The sequence below is a fragment of the Gymnoscopelus microlampas genome (assembly GCF_963454915.1).
Source record: "Gymnoscopelus microlampas genome assembly, chromosome: 16".
Classification (NCBI taxonomy): Eukaryota; Metazoa; Chordata; class Actinopteri; order Myctophiformes; family Myctophidae; genus Gymnoscopelus; species Gymnoscopelus microlampas.
The window spans coordinates 35,209,134-35,228,998 of NC_139953.1; the positions used below are offsets into that span (position 1 = coordinate 35,209,134).

General features: G+C 40.3%; 2 protein-coding genes across 2 annotated transcripts in view; one reads left to right on the forward strand and one right to left on the reverse strand.

The window, feature by feature from the left end:
* LOC311063661 (uncharacterized protein) overlaps positions 1 to 19,865 on the forward strand; it is a 159,269-nt gene that overhangs the window by 110,794 nt on the left and 28,610 nt on the right. The window lies entirely within an intron of this gene.
* Positions 9,430 to 19,537, reverse strand: LOC311063827 (B2 bradykinin receptor-like; the record flags this gene model as incomplete). The annotated part of the gene is made up of 2 exons (XM_084083438.1): positions 9,430 to 10,530; positions 19,436 to 19,537. The coding sequence occupies 2 exons, from the start codon at positions 19,535 to 19,537 to the stop codon at positions 9,430 to 9,432; spliced, it is 1,203 nt and encodes a 400-aa protein (XP_083939564.1).

A 19,865-nucleotide genomic window follows, 5' to 3' on the forward strand; every position in this document is an offset into this window, starting at 1 on the left:
AGAAGCAAGTACAATCATCACATGAGCATAGACAAGAATGCAAAACCATGGTGCATAATATAATGGGGAATACGTTGTAATTTGAAAAATATACCACAAGATGGCAGCATCTGCTCAAAGAAATGTTTTCATGGGAACACTGTGTAATGGGCAACTAATCTAAGGAACCAGACAAATCTGCCAGCTCATGTTTCATTTGCTCTGGCAGATTGGTCTGGCAATGCCAGACTATATCTAATCTGCTGTGAAATGTCGAAATAGCTTCTGTATTGCATATCATACATTTTAAATTGTCATTGTTGATGCAGTGTACTGTATGTGTAAACCAACTACAAATGCATAGTGGGTCTGTTTGGTTTAACAAAAGCTTGATTTTGTCCATTTTATTTCTCATCACACAATGTAATTTACTTCTATAACCGTTGAAGCCTAATGTCTAATTCCCTGTAATCCTATTTAATCCACGATGGAGGCCAGAAATCACAGGAAATATCCATCTTCTGTCTTTTCAATCTCATGATTTTCCATATATGCCCCATTAGTCATTGTAGAAATTCATCCTTCATTAAAGATCAGATTTATCCAGCTATCTATTCATCCTCTTTTGAATCTGCACTGCAGGCCATAATCTTTCACATTTTATAACTGGAATTGTAACGAACCACTTAAGCACTGCCTTGCATAAAAAAGTGTCACCAGTATTTATTGTTATTTTCTATAAGTTCCACCAGATGCACCTCCTGGCCAGAAGACGGCGCTATTGCCACCCTAAACATGCCAAACCATTGGACTTTCAAAGATACATTACTGTGGACTTTTGCCAAGTTTTATAATTTATCACTTTATTTGGGTCCTTTTATTGTTTACATTGGATATATACTGTTGTATTGTTTATGCCTCAACTGACACCTTTACATTGTTTTGCTTGAAAGAATTGTATTTGAGTTAGTTTTTATTAGTCTGTTATGGTAAAGGCTTTTATTTTGAACCGCCCAAAACAGGAAGAATGCAGACCACTGGACTGTGTACTTTTAGCGCGTCTTTGCAAAGACGTCAGAATGAATGAGTACAACAACAGAGGAGCATGTCCATGTTCCAACCGAAAGGTTTATTTTGTTTAAGCACCTGGCAAAGGGCACAAGGTATAGTTTATTATTGCTGCATTGTGTTGTTTGCATCTCTGTTACTTTGTGTCCATTGTGGATTTATAGTGACCAAGTTAATAGTCACTTTGAATGTAATTCTGCTAATCTATTCTTAGACCCATTGAGAAGCCTCAGTAACGTGAATGATAATTAAATATGGGTTTAGATTGGTAATTCATAATAACAGTGCAGACTAAAAGGTACATTTCATATTTGCTAAAGGGAGATATATTATACAAGTAATAACTTACATTTCATTGTTGTTGGTTTAATACGATAAAAGCTATTTTCTTTGTGATTAAGATAATTGCAGTAGTTACCTATTTCATATGTTTTGCTCTCTAAAGAGAGATTGTCATTTGGTTTGAAAACAATTCATGTTGAGTAATTGTAACACAGAACATATTGTCAAATGTATTTTGATTCATCTGTGTCAATTTATATTTCTATAGCTTTAGGCTATATTTCATTATGGTTTATGATTATGATGGGTTTGTCGCTAGTCATATTTGTAATGCTTGTGTTTTGCTGTGCTTTGCCACCTTACAGTTCTTACGGTGGTTATTGGAATAAATGTTCTGAAATCATCAGTTTGAGAGATCCATCCTTATTAGCCGGGGTTGCTTACAGGAATAGCAAATTGGTGTTGTGTGACTCAAATTCAAATTACCAGTTTAAAACAGAAGAGGGAAGCACTGCATTGTTCTAATGGCTCACAGCACAACAGGTGCTCTTTAGTTAGACAATGGTAGAAACAACATCCAGGAGGTCTTGCTTTGATCTATGACAGTAGTAGGGGTCTGGGGACCCCCAGGGGTCCTTGAGGGGGTTCCAGGGCATACCCAGCAAAAGTTAATATACAGTAGGATCAAAATCAGTTTAACCACTTTAACCCTATACAATGGTGTAAAGTACTTTTACTGAAGTACTGTACTTGATTAACATTTTAATCTTTTTTTTTGTGTTTCCAATTTTCCAAACTACTCCACTACACTCTCAGAGGCAAATATTGTATATTTTTTACTCCACTACAATGATTTGAAAACTTTAGGTACTAACTACTTTGCGGATATAAATCATTCCACTATAAAACTTACATTAACCACTTTATTTTATACACAGGCTATTTGAAAATAGCCGATCTACAAGCTCAAAACGCGGCGCATCGTGATGTGTTGTGATGTGAGCTTGTAGATCTGCTATTTTCAAACATTTTAGTACTTTTACTTTTGGTCATTTTAATGCCAATACTTTTGCACTTTTACTCAAGTAACATTTTGAACGCAGGCCTTTTACTTGTAACAGAGTATTTTTGTATTGTGGTATTGCTACTTTAAGTAAAATATCTGAGTACTTCTTCTACCACTGACCCTATATGCATTGGCTATTTGAAAATAGCCCATCTAGCCCATCTATAAGCTTGACGTGTTCATCAGGAAAGCTAATGACTCTTAAAGCTGCTGTAAGATATGTTTGGATTACAAAGTTAAAGCTCTATATTCTGACAGTAATCATTGCTATAGTGTTTGCTCATGGGTCTCCTTGTCTCTCTAGCTCTTTAACTAACAGAACATAACATTTCAGATGCAACATCAATTCCATCCAATTAGGAGAGAGAACGCATTCATCAGTGTCAATTGTATTGAATTGTACTTGTTGATTTTCTGCAGTTTATCTCTCACACTGATTGTGCTCATCATCCTAATAATGTAGAAGTGAATGATTGGGTATTTCTTGATTTTCATGTTCAATATTTTAGCATTTGATGTAAATCACTTAGTCACTTAGTTATGTCTCAGTATGAATTTATATTTCTTGCCCTCTGTTGTATATTCTATGTCCATTTGATAGGTGGGATCATGCGACCCAAGGCTAGCACAAAGACTGATCAGCTATTCGTAAGACACAGATGAAGACGAGAGTCCAGGTACGTAGGAGTTTGTTTGTCTTGCTCAAAAAAGATTAGTTTTCACCTGAAGACAGTTTCTTAGTATGTTGTTTTCCATTGTTGTCTGCACCACTGGGGGACTATAGATCAACCTAGTCTTCCTTCCAAGTATCATGGTCAGTATCATGGTCAAGTTATCATGTCAGTATCATGGTCAGTCAGTATCATGGTCAGTATCATGATACTTCCGCTAAATTCAACCATTTCCGGTTGTCACTTCCTAGACAACCAACAGCCCAGGTCTTGCCCAGCGTGGGGCCCACCTAAGGGCCAGGTAGATTCTACTTATAGCCCACATGGGCATCCCAGTTAAGACCCACCTCGGCCCGACATAGAATTGCCTAGGTAGAACACACGTACAGTATGTCCTACAAGGGCATCCCAGTTGGGACTCAAGTGGATCCCGCTGACATTGCCAACATGGGGTCCATATGGTTTAGCCCACCTTGAAACCATAAGGGAACTACGTTGGCGTGCTGGCTGGAATGCAAACGCTGCGTCATACCTGTAGTGTGTAGTTTGATGTTGTGTGTGTGTAACAGACATACCTGCAGTGTGTAGATCAATGTCCATATGAAAGTCAATGTCCAGCAGTGTCTTTTGTTTCTCCAGCAGAGTTTCTAGTGTCTATCTCTCTCTGGAAGAGGTTGCACATGAACTCTGCAGCCACACTGAGGCGCTCCAACACAAACACTCTGACATTAAGCTGCTTCACACAACAAACATCAGCACCACGCTGCTGTTTGTCCAAAAGACACAATATGTCCTCCATAAACATTCGTTACATTAGTAGCAGGTTGCAGTGACCTAAAACTCTTGACAATATGAATGACAGGGCGATGTATTCGAGAACTGACGGTGATTGTGCTGTCCAGCTTAGCTCGCACAACTATCACAGAGCCCTGTCGTTGCTGCTTCTGACTGATGGCGGCAGCAAGCTCTCTGCGATGCTGCTGTCTGGAAACCCTCAGCATGACACGACCAATGAGAGTGAGCTCGCGCTTTCGTTGTTGCTAAGATACAGTGTATGGCACATAGCGTCTCTGCCCCATAGCTTGTAGATCTCTGTCACATGATTGGTGTAGCCTGCGTTGCCAGGTCTGCCTTTTGTGTAAGCGATTTTGGGCTTATTTGGGCGCGCTTTTGGGCTCATTTGCATAGACCACGGCAGCGCTTGTTTCTTGCCTGTTTCACGGATGAGGCAACGTCAAAGAAGGCGCCAGCGGGAAAGAGGTGCTCGCTTTGGCTGTAGAAACGGACCACCCGGAAGTAAATCGGAAGTAAATTGCTAGCAGAACTATATAACACTTTATGATTAATAGAAAAGGAGACACATGTGAAGGTTGAAAATAAAGTAGAAGTACTTATATGCTTTTGCATGAGCGATTTTTGTAGCAAGTTGGGAGAGAAGTGGACCAGTGCTTTGTCCGTGAGTTGTTCCTAAAAGGTTCAGGTTCCAAAGTCGCGTGGCTCTCTGATTGGCTCTCTGATTGTGGTGTTGGGATGGGATGGGATATCGTCTTATAACATGCTTCATAATGTGTTATGATTATTGTACAAGTATTTATGCGTTCTTATAATTATACTGTATAAGCAGATCATACTGCTTGACGAAAAAACATTGAAATATGGAGAAACAAGGTTTCTGCCTGACAGCAACAATATGAGAGTTTTGCTTGCAGCCTCAGGACGGAATGATTTATTGATTGAATACTTAATTAGTCAGAAATGTAAACAGCACGAGGTACAGTCAGACATTAAGGCTAAAAGGATAACACAAAAAAACTCATGGGGACTTGTTTACATTGTGGTCCTATGTATATTCAATTCATCAACATAGCATAAAAATAACAATACATGTCATCAACAAATACAAAACACTGTACAAAGGAGAAAAAGGAAAATGGCAGCAGAGAATGACACCTCCTTTCTACACGAAATTGCATTAATCTCCCCTTGTGGTCTCATGATAGACGATTTTTCAAAGAAACCAGTGGTTTACATCTTTTGATGGATGGTGTCAGTGCGTTCCACATTTTGGTGGCAGAGTAGTAGAATGAGAATTTTCGCATGTTCTAAATTTGGATAGTACCAGATGTAGCTCCCTCTAGCATTGTGGCTGTGGGTGTCACTCACTTTGGAGAAGTAGTTAGTCAGGTATGAGGGTTTTGAGGGCACTGTCCCTTTGACTATCTTCTTAAATACCAATCCCATTTGTCAGAATATTCTGAAGGACTCAAATACAGAAACCAGCAGGCAAGAGGCAGAATAAAGTTAACGCAGTCTTTACTTATTTTCCAGAAACAAAACAAGGTCAATACCAGAAGGTCAGTCATCAAACAGCAAAACATAGCAGACAAGGGCAAGGCAAAAGAATAATCCAATAAACAGGCAGTCAACTGTGGCAAGTGGGTGGTGGTTCAGGCTGGAACAAAAGACAGACAGTACTGAGACAAACTGACAAATGGTCAGTATTTCCAATTTACAATACTTTCTCTTCTACTCCACTACATCTCAAAGGCAAATATTGTACTTTTACTCCACTACAATTATTTGAAAACTTAAGTTACTAGTAACTCTGCAGATATAAATGACTATATTATAATACATACATTAACCACTTTAGCCCTATTTTATACATAGGCTATTTCAAAATAGCCGATCTACAAGCTCACAACGCATTGCATCACGACACTGATCACTGATCAGAATAAGGCTATGTATCAGACCCTAGTGTTCCTGTTTTTTGTTTCTCCCAACAACTCACATCACATTGTATAAGATTATATGTTATTTCATGTGTGGCATGCACATTGTGTAAAGATAGGAAACATTGACAATGACAAGTCAGCTTTTTGTCCTTGTTCAAGAATGGGGACTTGTTTCAAACTCATCTCTCAGCAGCTACACCTAGACCCGAGTTGTTTTACAATTCTATACTTGAGCGAGCAGTAGCCTGGATTCCACCACGTGCTTTGCATTAATTGCTAATGAAATAATTATCACCAGTGCTTTCAAGGGTGCCAGATGGGTTGGATGCCAGATGAAAAAGGTGCTTGTGAAATTTAAAACGTGCATTCAGACTTACAACACCACCCACTCTGGCATTTCAGAGCATAATGGTGGAAGGGGCCCTTTTGCAGCTGCTCCTTTCTATTCTGCATAACACTTGTTTTATACTCCACCATACGTTGGCGTCGTGTGCTGAAGATAGCTCGATCTGCAAGCTCACAACTCTTGCAGATCGGCTATTTTCGGTGTGTGACAAAGTATACATTTGTCTCAAGAGGGTCGACACTCCTCTGAGATTGTATGCACGGCCACCCACCTATGCTGTGATCACCATTCTCATTAAGCTCCTTGTTGAGGGCTATTATCTGAGGTGTCAGTGCGCGCACTTCAAACCGGTGCTTCTGAACCAAAGCAGCACATTTTCAAAGCAACCATTAGACAACCACAGCATATAAAAAGCCTGTAGGGAACTCATCACAATAGAAGGAGAGGCCATTTTTCTTGTAATTACTCCCTGACCTCTTCACAAATATCTTTTAGGCCTTTTTGGCGTGTGGCACAATTCCTTTCGCCAGGGTGCTGCAAGAAAGGGTAATTGGTTTCAGAAGCCATTTGGGAATTTGTGTGTCTGAGAATACAAAAGAGGTATGCTGTAGCTATGTCATCTTGAGCAAGTGGATTCCCTTTCTCTGCTATTGTTTAGGCAACTTTTTCCAAGACTTTAATTACAAAATGTGACGCCTTTCTCTTCAATATTTGATTGCAATTTTTTTGTGTGAATTCACATGTGTCCATTTTTATATTTTCGAGTTAATGCTTTGCTGTGTACAAATTCAAACTGGGAAAAGTAAAGGTATATATCTTAGCTTTTATCTCTATTTTAGTTTGTGTTAGATATGTGATGTATTTTAATCTACAGAGGTATCTGAGGTATTATTACTTTATTTATTATTATTATTTTATTTTATTGGACTGTAAGTTTGAGGAGCCCGGGCAAGAGTTTCGCCTTTCTTTCTACTGCAAAGTATTTTTAAGGAGTGACAATAAAGTCTATCTGATTCTGATATAACAAGACAACATTAATTAAACATTAGTCTAGGCTACATTGAGCAAATTAGCAAACTATTTCAACCAATAAGCAAGCAAAAATTACAAGCAACTCTTTTCCAAGGACATAACACCCTTTTTGTTTCAATTTGCTCACACGAGATGATCTATTATCTCGTAATGACACACTCCATCAAAGTTAAAACACATGCTCAGACTGGGAGAATGAAAGAATTTCTACATCACATTAAGATTAATCTTCAGCACCAGACCGCGGGTATTTAGCATATTCATTACAGCTAAAATCCTCATCAGTACATTTCTCTTTGCTTCAGTGAAACGATGGCAAAGGCGATAGAACATGATGACAGAAAAGACAGGGCACAAAGGCCAAGCTGAATGTTTGTAGTAATAACCCCCTTGGTTATAGCAAGCCAGATGGCCTCCGGTAATGATAACTTAACAAGAGTCATCTGGATCTTCACAGGCCAATTTCTACCTTTACTATCTCCAGGCAGTGATTGAAAGTATACTCACATTTTCTTTGCTTAAGTAAAATAATCCAGATAGCAATGCAGAAATACTCTGTTACAAGTAAAAATCCGGTATTCAAAACTTTGGTAACTAACATTTTAAAATAATTGTGGTGGAGTAAAAGTTAAATATCAAAAGTGAGTCTAAAGTATAATATTTGTCTTTGAAATGTAGTGGAGTGAAAACTTAAGTCATAAGTAAATTACAGATACTCAAAATATGTGTACAGTACTCATGTACTTTGTTACTGCAGTGCCCACTACTGATGTTTTCCTATTATGACATGCTCAGAATAGGGAGTTTAAGAACCCTCTTAGAATAAGAATATGAAGAAAAAAACAGATGTGTGATATTTACTGTATCACAGCACAAACATTTTTATTCACATCTCTGTTTGTTTCTGTCCAATAGCTCACGTATATAGAGAAAACTGTAGCCTACTTGGACAACTTTTTTCGGTCTACAACCAAATCTCTTCCCCAAGAATAACGGATCTACAAGCTCACAGCTGGTAGATCTGCTACTTTTGGCGAATGTTGCCAGAATTCGCCAGAATAGGCATGCTGGGGTTCAAATGGTTAAAAAATGCCACATTGTAAGTAAAAACTGACAGGTAAAAAGTGCCTTGTATTCAGAGGATCTGTTTGTTTCAGTCCTTTTTTGAAATGCTACCCCACAATGCCAACATGAGAGGGTTATGGCCGGTGTCCACATGGTTTTAGGCAGCTTCTCTTTTCACTTCACTGCTGCAGCAATAACACTATCACTCATGTACTGTATACAGTTGATATCATGCACAAGAGATGGTGACTCAATACCCACTGAGATATTGCTACGTTTTTCTTTATCTTTATGTCACCTTAACCATGCACTTTATACTGTGATTTTATATTCCTGCATTGATTGATTGATTGAATACTTTATTAACAGTTTGCAGAGACACGCACAGGGAAGTACAGTTCAATACAAGGTCTGTTAAGAGGATTTTAAACCCAAGAAAGCCATGGCTTGCTTCGTTTGGGGTGCTTTGTACTCATGCTACTTGCTACTTTTGCATGCTACTTTTTTATCTGCTGGATATGTTTTACACCTGCACAAGAAGCATTTCTGCCTTTTCTAGTGCCATCTATCCATTGCAAATTTTTAATCATGCACCTTACAGTATGTATAATGGACCTTGTAACTGATTGTGCCTTCCTGTTATTTTTGTACTGTGTTTTGTGTTCCTTTCTTCTCTATTCTGTCTTTCGCCATTCTAACTCTTCCTGTAACTGCAGATGTTGAGAGCTTGCACAAAACATATTTCACCCACCCTTTTACACCTGTGTGTACCATCAATGTGGGATGTGACAGTAAAGTTGATTCAAATTCTGACTTCCAGAAATTGATATATATATATATATATATATATATATATATATATATATATATATATATTTTTTTTTTTATATATTTAACCCATCTAGACAAACATCACATTTCATATCAGTGCAATCATAATACATAGTGCAAAACAAATAATCACACAACTGACTTACAGCACATCAAGAATAATATTATATGTATATACATAAATATAAACTCATGTCAAAGGCTGTAAATCAGTAGCAATCAAGAAACCAACAGGCGACACTGCCGGAAATCAGTTGTATTTACAAGTACTGGGACTTCCATGGGAAATATTAACTAAGTTTGATTTCAGGCGTGAACAAAATAAATAGTTGTGCGCTTTCCTCGATCATTTCACAGTTTGCCTCTGTTTTTGTCAATAGACACTCGTGTAAGCTGGGTACATGTAGATCTATTCAGAGAGGTGAATTTGGCAATAAAGAAAGGATTGTCTTTGGAACAAGGGTTCAGAGTCTTCCCAAACACCGCCTTCGCCCTTTTCCTGAAATTCTTCCCCACGACAACGAACAGGAAAGGGTTGAGGGCGCTGTTGGTGTACGCCAGATAGGTGGACACTTGAATGGCAATGTCCAGGTTGTGACCCCACAGGCACGAGTCGGGCGTGACCTGGAAGTAATCCAGCGTGTCAAGAAAACGCGTCACCTGGAAGGGCGTCCGGCAGAAGAGGAACACGGCCAGCACGGCAAGAACCAGGTGTGTGGCCTTCCTCTCTGCCCTCGCCGACCCGGGGAGAGACCTCCGGAAGTGGTCGTCCTGCAGGGCCATCGCGATATGGTAGCTGCTGTAGGTCACCACCAGGGCAGGGAGCAGGAAGCCCAGCACGTTCATGGTGATGTTACGCTGGATCGTCCAGGCCGGGTCGGGGTAGACCAGGATGCAGGCGTCCACCCCCGGGTCCGGGACGAAGATTACTGAGCGGAATAGGAGAGTCGGCAGACTGAGGAGCACCCCCAGCACCCAGATCGCCAGGCAGATGCGCTTGGCCCACGCGGCCCTCCTCAGCCGGCTTTGTCTCATGGGTTTCGCCAGGGCCAGGTAGCGGTCCACGCTGACCAGAACCAGGAAGAGCACGCTGCAGTAGTAGTTCATGGAGATGGCCACGTTCACCAGCTTGCACAGCACCTCGCCAAAGGTCCAGTCGAAGCCCTGGGCAATGGTGACCGCCCAGAATGGAAGGCAGGACATCATGGCCAAGTCGGCGGCCGCCAGGTTTCCCAGGTAGATGTCGGCCACCGTGCACGGCTTCCTGTGCAGGCAGAGGACTAAGAGTACCAGGCCATTTCCCACCACACCCACCACACTGATCAGAAGCAGGTAGGCTGGCTGGAGAGAAGAGAGCCATAACCAGGCTGCTGTGTAGTTGTTGATGCAGGGGTCGATCTCTTGGGCCACAGTAGGGGCCAGCCAAACTGAGACGTTTGAGTCCATTGGAAACTGTTAAATTAAAAAGAGAAGGATATACATTATAAGATAAAGTCTTTTTCAATCAGTTTTGACTTTGTGGTACGATTCAGATTCCATTGCAAAACCTGTGACAAATCACTTGGCGCCCTCCTTGTCTCTACAGCAAATCTCTTCCCCGAAAGTAGCTGATCTACAAGCTCACTTTGCGTTTTGACATATTGTGAGCTTTAAGATCAGCAATTTTTGCTGAATGTTCGCCCCATAATGGAGATGATAGGGTTCATGTGGTCAAAGCACATACCGGTAATAAAGAAAATTAAATAACTTTTGAGATTTTACAAAGTTACAACATGCCTGGAAAACCACTATCACACCACAAGTCATATATTGGTATGCTGTGACGTGTGGCCCGTGCCTCAGCTCTGAAGCGCATAAGGAAATAAGGATTATCAGCAATGTGAAACAGATGTGTTTGTTTCACCGTCTCCACTCCCCTAGCTGCCTCCTCATTCACTGCTAAAACCTGATTTATTGTGGAATATTCCCATGATGCCAAATACTGTCATCTGTATACAACTCTCTCTCATTCTCGTCTCACTCTCATTTGATTCATTTTTTGGCAAAGTGAGCTGGTATTGAACGTTGATTCCTGTTATGAAACTGTATATCTTAGGCTTGACCTGTTAGACTTGACCCTTCATGCGTTTGTCCAGAACTGGTCGAACGGCATGTCAAACGACATCAAGACAGATAATAATAATCACTTTTACCAACAGTGTCCCAATCACAAAACAACATTTTCAGCTCCATAACAGTTCTAAGTGAGTGTGCCTCAAGGAGGAACTTTTGCCATGTTTTCTGTACTCTCTATCCACATAATACTCTGTAATAATACCATAAACATAACTTTCATGGAATGCAGGGCTGGCAAACTGCCCCACAGTAACTCACCTTTTATCCAGGGCTCTCAGGCTTTTACTGCTGCTGCTGCTGTTCTGTCTGCATTCACTCCATAATCCTTATCGCCATGATCTAGTCTCTGACTGGAGAGCATAGTGGGAGACCGGCCACTTTTATACAGAACAGGGCAGTCCAACGATTCATAATTGTGTCGTCACTCAAAACTTGCTATTTTTTTCTCTCTCCACACCACAGCAGTGATAGCTTTGCCTCTGGCTCACCTCAGAGGTATTCAACACGTTGTGTCACGGTTTCACTTTCATCGCTGACTCAGCGACAAGGACCAAATAATCCTTTGTTGTCTGGTTATTATGTCTACTATAAGCTTAGACACCAGTACCCCGTGCCAAAGCTGTTCGCTTCAGACTTTCATTTAATGTTGCTCTGATCAAAATTAATTTCTGAGATGGATTTGAATGTACATTCGGTAGCAAGTCTACAGTCTACCGAGTGTCCATGGAGACGGTTCGCTATGCAGTTAATTATATTATATTTTTTTGGATAAGATGAGATAAGCCTTCATTGATCCCTGGAGGAAACCTCAGGTGAGAGGTACAGGTAAGAAGAGTCTAGAACCAAAAAATAAGATAAAATAAAATGGTGTGTAGCCTACTCTGAATAAATTAAAATTATGCACAGTCTGTCAATACTATGTAATCTGGCACTCCTATCAACAATGAATATATGAAACTGGACAGTTTTATCGTGAAAAGGATAAGCGAAATAAGCCATTGGCTTCAGCCTACACCTTTTTTGGTCTAAACCATATGATATGATATGACATGATATGATGAATACATTGAATTTACCTGTTATGACCAAAAATACAAATAAATTACTACTATATTAAAGGAGTAGTTCACCCCTCAAAAATGACTGCATACCCCATGAAGCCTTGAATTCATGGAGATGTTTTTGTTTTTGTCGCATTCCAGAGCCAATAATTTGATCAGTCATCAAATTATTGGCTTAGGAATGCGACAAAAAGGCTTCATGGAGTGCGTAATTGATGGAAAATAAGTCATTTTTTGGGTAGATAGAGTAGCAGGTTTGTACAGTAGCTGGAGAGTTGCTTGTTTGAATCCAACAACCTTCATAAAGAAATGATTGAGTGATTATTTCTCCTCCCTCTGCAACCATAGAGTATACCTTTGAGCAAGGCACGTGTTATAGTCCAATGCTGTTCAGGTCAGTGTTGATTTCATCAACTAAAACTATGACGAAAAATGTTCGTCAACTACCCTTTTTCACTGACGAAAACTAAATAAAAACTAAGCTATGATGACTAAAACTAATGAGCAGATCTACAAGCTCACAACGTCGCAGTGCGAGCTTGCAGATCAGCTATTGGCTAATATATGGCTAAAATATGACTAAAACTAGATGTAATTTTATTCAAAAGACTATGACTAAAACTAAATACAAATTTGCTGTCAAAATCAACACTGGTTCAGGGGCCAACAGTAGAACAGTGGCCGCACTGGGCCATCTGCCAGGTGTAAACATCTGTGTAGCTGTTTGAATTAATGCAGGCCAGTGTTATAAAATAGAGAAAGTGAGCCCAGCAAAAGCCTTCCCAGGGTAAATAAACGTGTGGGGAAATAGAAATACCTATAAACTGTGTTGTTTTTTCCACAGTATTTTATTATACTGCCGTTGACAATTAAAGTAGACCTCTTTTGTGATCCTAAGATATATATCCTATAAGATAGTGAGGTGGTGGCTATTCATTCAGTTGAATCACCCTATAAGCAAGGAAGATGGGAACAGGACAGGACACAAATGGAATGTGTCACACAGCATGTTCTCAAGTTTATTAAGCACACACAGAGACTACATATATACTGTACGTTTACATTTGTAGAGATGGCTGGAAGATATGAGTCATGCAGGATGGGCTATGAATAAGCAACATATATAGACAGTATATTGTCGCTGTCGGGGCAGCAACCATATACTGCATGTCAAAAAAAGAAAGAAACTCTGTTACAATGGATCCAGTGTAGTAATTAATTAGTCACAGGCTCGTGTTAATACTTTTCATTGGTTCAATATGCATTAAACCTACTTTCTAACTTTAAAAATAGCAAAAATAGCCCATCTATATTACAAGCTTAAAGCGCTTCGTGATGTGACACGTTGTGAGCTTGTAGATCTGCAATTCTCGCTACTTACTGTAGCGTGACATTGTTGTACGTCAAAGTTAGGGCATTAATCTATGGAACCATTTTAAAAAGTTGAAATATAGGAGGTTTCTGCGGGCTGACAGCAACGATACACATGGTGCTCTAGAATCAGGGTTCACACACGTTTCAGGCCGCGACCCCCCAAAATAATCATATTTGAACTGGGGACCCCCCACCCTGATAAGCACTTGTATTACATTTAGTTTATGTCCACAGATACATATTGTGAAAATAGCCAAACTATGCGCTCTGTAGATCTGCTATTTTCACACTATTTGCCTCTTTCTTACATAATATTTGACAATTTGTCCAATTTGGTCTTAAAAGTCATTAAATTGTAGTTTTTAGAAATGTGCAGATACCCTGAGGGCACTTATGTTGGTTTGTTCACTGTGAGAAAACAATGTCGCATATTAACACACACACAATAATTTGGGGACCCCCCTGGGGGTCCCGACCCCCAGTTTGGGAACCGCTGCTCTAGAAAGCAGATGAGTTGTGGTTGAACAGCAGCAGCATTGCTTGAGCCTGCAGTGTCCTGATAAAGCTTCACAAACATTATCTATTCTTAACCAATTCAATCCGGGAAAGCATCGGTGTCATTTTAGATTTCTTTAGCTATTCAAAAATAGCAGATATACAAGCTCATAGCGCGTCACCGAGTGCTGCGCTATGAGCTTGTAGATCTGCTTTTTTTTTTTTTTATCGTGAAAATGTGTTCAAATCTTTACAAATGTCCTCTAAATCCTAACAGTTTTCTGAATAAAATGATGTTGCTATATCAGTGGTTCTCAAACTTTTTCCTGTCATGGACCCCCAAAATGATATGTTGTTCCAGGGACCCCCAGAAGCAAAGATTTGAGTTAAAAATCTATCTATCTATTATCTATTCAAAGATTTGCAAAAAAAAAAATGCTATTTTTGAATAGCCACCGCTCAAATCTAAAATGACATAGATGCGTTCCCGGTCTGAATGCATTAAGCAGCTCCTGGAGTGAATCCTTCAGTACAGATACTACTGGGAGTGCTGGCCAAGCCTCCAATATAACGGCTTTTCTCTTTCCGTGTTGTTTTTCTGACTGTCTTTAATGGGTCCTCTGTGTATAGCTTCTAAAATCTAATTTGATGACGTACAGTATGCCTATGAGGTTAGAGTGTGCTGAATCCTTTCAGCACCTGTAGCAACTGGCCTTTCACATGCTGTGAATCTGTGTGGCCCTCAATCTTTCCCAGCCTAATGTAATACAATGTAACACATCCAGACCTATGTTGTTCACATGGGAGAACTATTGGGTTAAATAATCATTAGGTCTCCCATTTTCACTGTAAATTGACGCCATCTGCACTTAACATCCAGGACCTGGGAAAAATACAATCTAATTCTACAGTATTTATGATGTTTCGATCGTGTATCTATATAGGTCAGAGGTCTTCAGTGGGCCAAAGGCAAATTTCCACTTTATATTAAATTTAATGGACGGTAAAGTTTATCTTCAATGTTTTTCAGGCCAAGGACCCCTTAGCAGAGAGAGAGATGAATCAGGGACCCCCACTACATATAGTATAAAACTGTGTTGCAGATTAAACTTTTTCATAGTTTCATAGACTTGTTTTACAGCACTATCATCCGTGTTGGATTCATTTTAAAGTGCATTTTCAGACATTTAACCACTTAAACCGTCAATACTTAGTAAACTTGACGTTTCACTCTGTACTTGATTTGCTCTTTTTCCCTCTACACCAAACCACTTTGCCAAAAAGAGCCGATCTACAAGCTCCAAAGTGTGAGGCGTTGTCAGCTATTTGTGAGCTATTTTTGGCTAAAGTTCTCCTCAGAATAGGAATGCTAGAGTTCAAATGGTTAATGTAAAAAAAGGAGAAAAAAAAGATCTATCACATTAAGATTTGGCGGTCCCCCTGTAGTATTTCTGAGGACCCCCTGTTGAAGACCCCTGCTATAGATGGCAGATGTGTCATGATACAGATATTATCAGAATGTAGATGCTATCAGGGAAATATTTGACTGGAAATTTTGTCTCTTTTCATTTTAATTACATTTACATAAATGGAGTAGTAGTATTTTATCCAGATCTGGGCGTAGACTTCTTGATAGACTTTTTACTCGAGCGGATAGTTGAGGTTAGTTTTACAGATCTACATTGAACTGCCTCCAATAACAAGTAGCACGCTGAAGAGCAATCTGGTCACTGCTATCGTGCAAAGGATCAAATCATATCTGATGTCCTTCTACGGTGGCTTCCCCAATCAACTAGAGGAAACAGGACTCATACATTTCCTGAAACAATCTCAACGGACTCAGGACTCAAGAACTGAGAGCAGCAATCACTATCTCGATAGCGGTGGAAGAATGATGATGATTAGTTTAATTAATAATGAATGCAGATTATCATCCTGCTTCACCCTAAAGTGAAAACAATGTCTGGTTTCCTAAGCCATTCCATGGTGGGCCAGAACACCATCAATGACTATGGATCATGCAACAAACCACCTTATTATACAATAATGTTCTATATTGCTATAAAGTGAATCAATAAAGAGGTGTGTGGTATAACTACTCATAGAAATGTGTGTGGAATCAAATGTTACAGCCAGATGCATACAGAAAGGCTTGTGTAATCATTTTGTGCAGGCCCCATCCTTGAATGTGGCACTTGTAGGATATTTAGTCAATCAAAAAGCATTTTATCTAGATACAGTCATACTCGAACAAAAAGCTCTTTCATGTTTCAAGGACTCTCTTAGAACAGAGAGAAACAATGTATTGTTTAAGGCATTGAAACACAGTTTTGTTTTTTTAGTTTTTTTTATGTGAGAGATGTTTTTCATGAAAAAGTCTCAAGAGGACAGTTGACAGTGAAAACAGAATTCAAAGAATGTAAATATGACTTTGCATTTATTCTACCTGGTTTCATCAATGAAAATCCTAGGATGTGCAGTCCACATCCAAGGGACTGTCAGTCAGATATTAAAAATGATTGACAAAATATAATTCTGGCACCACGGGCCGCCTGTTCACTACCACTGGTGTAGAGGGAAAAAAGGAGGGGGCCTAGCATAGACACCTGCGGAATTCCGTTCAACTAATTATACGGTTTAAGTGATTTTAAGGAGACGGCATGCTCACGTTCAATTCTCTGTCCCCACATAAAAGAGAACACACCCTTGGCACCAGGTATATTCTGGGTCATCCGTCTTGGTGAACAGGGCGTTGTTATCTGAGGGAGATCTGCAATAAGAGGTTGTTGACTGGTTGTCTTCAGGGCCTCAGGCCTTGATGTCTCAGGAACAGTGAGCGGCATCAGTCATGACCACATGTAGCCACTGTAGTCACCTCTGTCACCTTGTATGTCTTTCTCTTTTATGTCTGTCTATGTTTCTTTCTTTCTCTAATGTTCTTTCTATCTTTCTTTCTTTCTGTCTTCCCTACTTCCTTCCTTCCTTCCTTCCTTCCTTCCTTCCCTCCTTCCTTGTCCCCTCCATCTCTCTCCTGCTTTCTTTCTCAAACCAGGTCACGCAGGAGCATGTGGGGAGGCAGGCTGCACCACAATCTGCAGATCAGCCTGTCGCCCGAGATGAATGACTTAATTAAAGTTTCGACCGTCTATGTGTTTGTGTGGGCTGAAGGGGAGCTCACAGGCTTTTGTAAATGGGAGGATATCTGCTTTAACTCTTATGCATTGTTTTCTTAATCCATTATCCATTTCTAGATCTTTAGTGACACCTTTTACATGGAGTGTACATGCTCTGAGGTGGAGCATCAGAGAACACAGGGTAATGAATGAGGGTGAGTAACTGAGTATGTTGTTGCTCATGCATTAAGTATCATTGACTACTCAAATGATACTTGAGTGATACTTGAGTGAAGGTACTTTTGCGGCCTATACTGGCAGTGTGCACAAGAAACTTGCTGCTGATCGGTCCACACACACACACACACACACACACACACACACACACACACACACACACACACACACACACACACACACACACACACACACACACACACACACACACATAAATATAGATGGCTACCCATAACCCTCCTGCAGAGTCACACCGTAAAGTCTTGACGCAGCCAGCTAAAAGTACAACAGGCTCCCAAAAGTACACCCTGTTTTGACTCGGATCACCGACAAGCTAAAAATACATAATTCAGATGGGAATGTACCGTTGGGGGATGAGTGTGCACCCCACCGGCGATTATTCCCGCTCAGCACCTCCCTTGTTGAAAACGCCGAGCAGATTCATTGGGGCGAGAGCAATGAGAGTTATGTGAGGACGCTGTGTGTGTGTGTGTGTGACTTCCGGCCAAGCCATAGAAGGCACCCACTTGGCTTAGAATGTATCAACAGTGCTGTGGACAATTCAAGCAAACACTCTTTAAAAATATCTTTGCATAGTTGCGGTTTATTGTGGAGATTTATTTGCCCTAACACACAGGGCCTGTCGTAACTAAAATGGGTGAATTAGGGCTCGTGTCTGCCTATAAAGATACCTGGCTTGGAAGGGGAGCTGAGGAAGGCAGTTCTGTCATTAATCAGACAGATTTTCACGTTTCTTCTCAACTTTTAAAACCTTGGATACAACATGCAACATTTCAAAACATTGCATGCATCAATCATTTTGGAATCATTGGTACAAATGTGTCAACACATTATGAAATACTATTGGAATATTCATTTAGAATCTAGATCACATACACGAATGCACGCATGCACACACACACACACACACACACAACATAACATAAAAATCCTGCTGTGAAAAATAAATACAATTACAGAAATTCATTGGCTATTCATTGGAAATTCAATACTCAATTTCATCAAGACTCTCTTGTGGATTGGACCATTAGTTCTCATCCAAATCACAGAGGATGTTTTTCTTCACCATAAATAATCGAAAGAACATTCTGGAATGGTGAATTCAAGGCCTGGTATTGGACTGCCGTGATGTCATTACAGGGCCTGCACATTATTGTTCCCGGCGACCCATTATTCCGAGGTGATAGTCCGAAAAATTTCCCATTGGACTGAAATACCATTAGTCTGGCAGCCCTTATCCCGAAAACGAATTCCCTAACCATAAATAATGGCAGTGTATCCATTTGAGCCGATTCAGCACCATGGACAGTGCACAACTCCCGATTTTCGGAGCAATGGGCCTTCCGAACAATGGGAATTTATTTTCAGGATAATGAGCCGTTGGACCAATGGGACATTTTTCAGACTATTGTGGTTTCAGAATGATGGGCCATCATTGGACCAATGTGGCCTGAAGGAGTGTGGCACCTTCATGACGATCATACACCTTCCCCCGCCATGCTGAGAAGAATTAGGGTTGAGGAGAGGAGAATATGGGTCAAGTACAGGGTGCTGGACGGGTTTGAAACCATGTCTGCACCAACTCCTCATGATGGAACCTTACATTGTCACTCCATCAGCGTGGCAGATCTACTGTAGCAAATCCAGAACATTGAAAATAAGCACTGCATTATAGGATCCTAGCACAGTCTGCCTCCCACCACACCAGGGTCAAATTTGTACAAGAAAACAGTATTGTAAGCTATGCAATGCATTGAGCTTGTAGATGTACTATTTTTGAAAATATTGAAAAAAAAACATTTTGTATACATTTCCCAAAAGGAAATGCATGTATTTAATTAATTCTGACCAGAAGCAGGGATAAAACATTTCCACACTGGCAATACAAATGTATGACCAAAGCAGAGGCAGAACCTCCCATTCCTTCCAGCAAATCCAAACCTGCACCACCACCATCCTCCCGTTGTCCAGGTAATTGGATGGTTGCCAGCGATGTTTCTCTGCGTTCTTTTGGCAAGGTTGAAGCCTCCCTCGTCCACTCATTTGTATTTGTGTTGGTTCTCCGGAGCACCGATCTCCATCGACTATCGTTAAAAATAATTGCACAGAACAGGATATCAAACTTGAATCTTTCATAACAGAAACCTTGGAACTGAACATAGCTGAACATACAGAACCCACTGTTGTTTCACTCTATCGGCGTTCCTTTCAAAAGGCACCAAGTAAATCTAATTCACAGGGACCTTGTGCCTTGTCAGAATCTGTGATGTGGTCGGAAGACTTCTAGCCGCAGCATTGCTGCACATATCAACATTTTCAATTATGTTTTGCTGTATTTCAGTTGTTTCTGGCCCGGACTAAATTGACCACA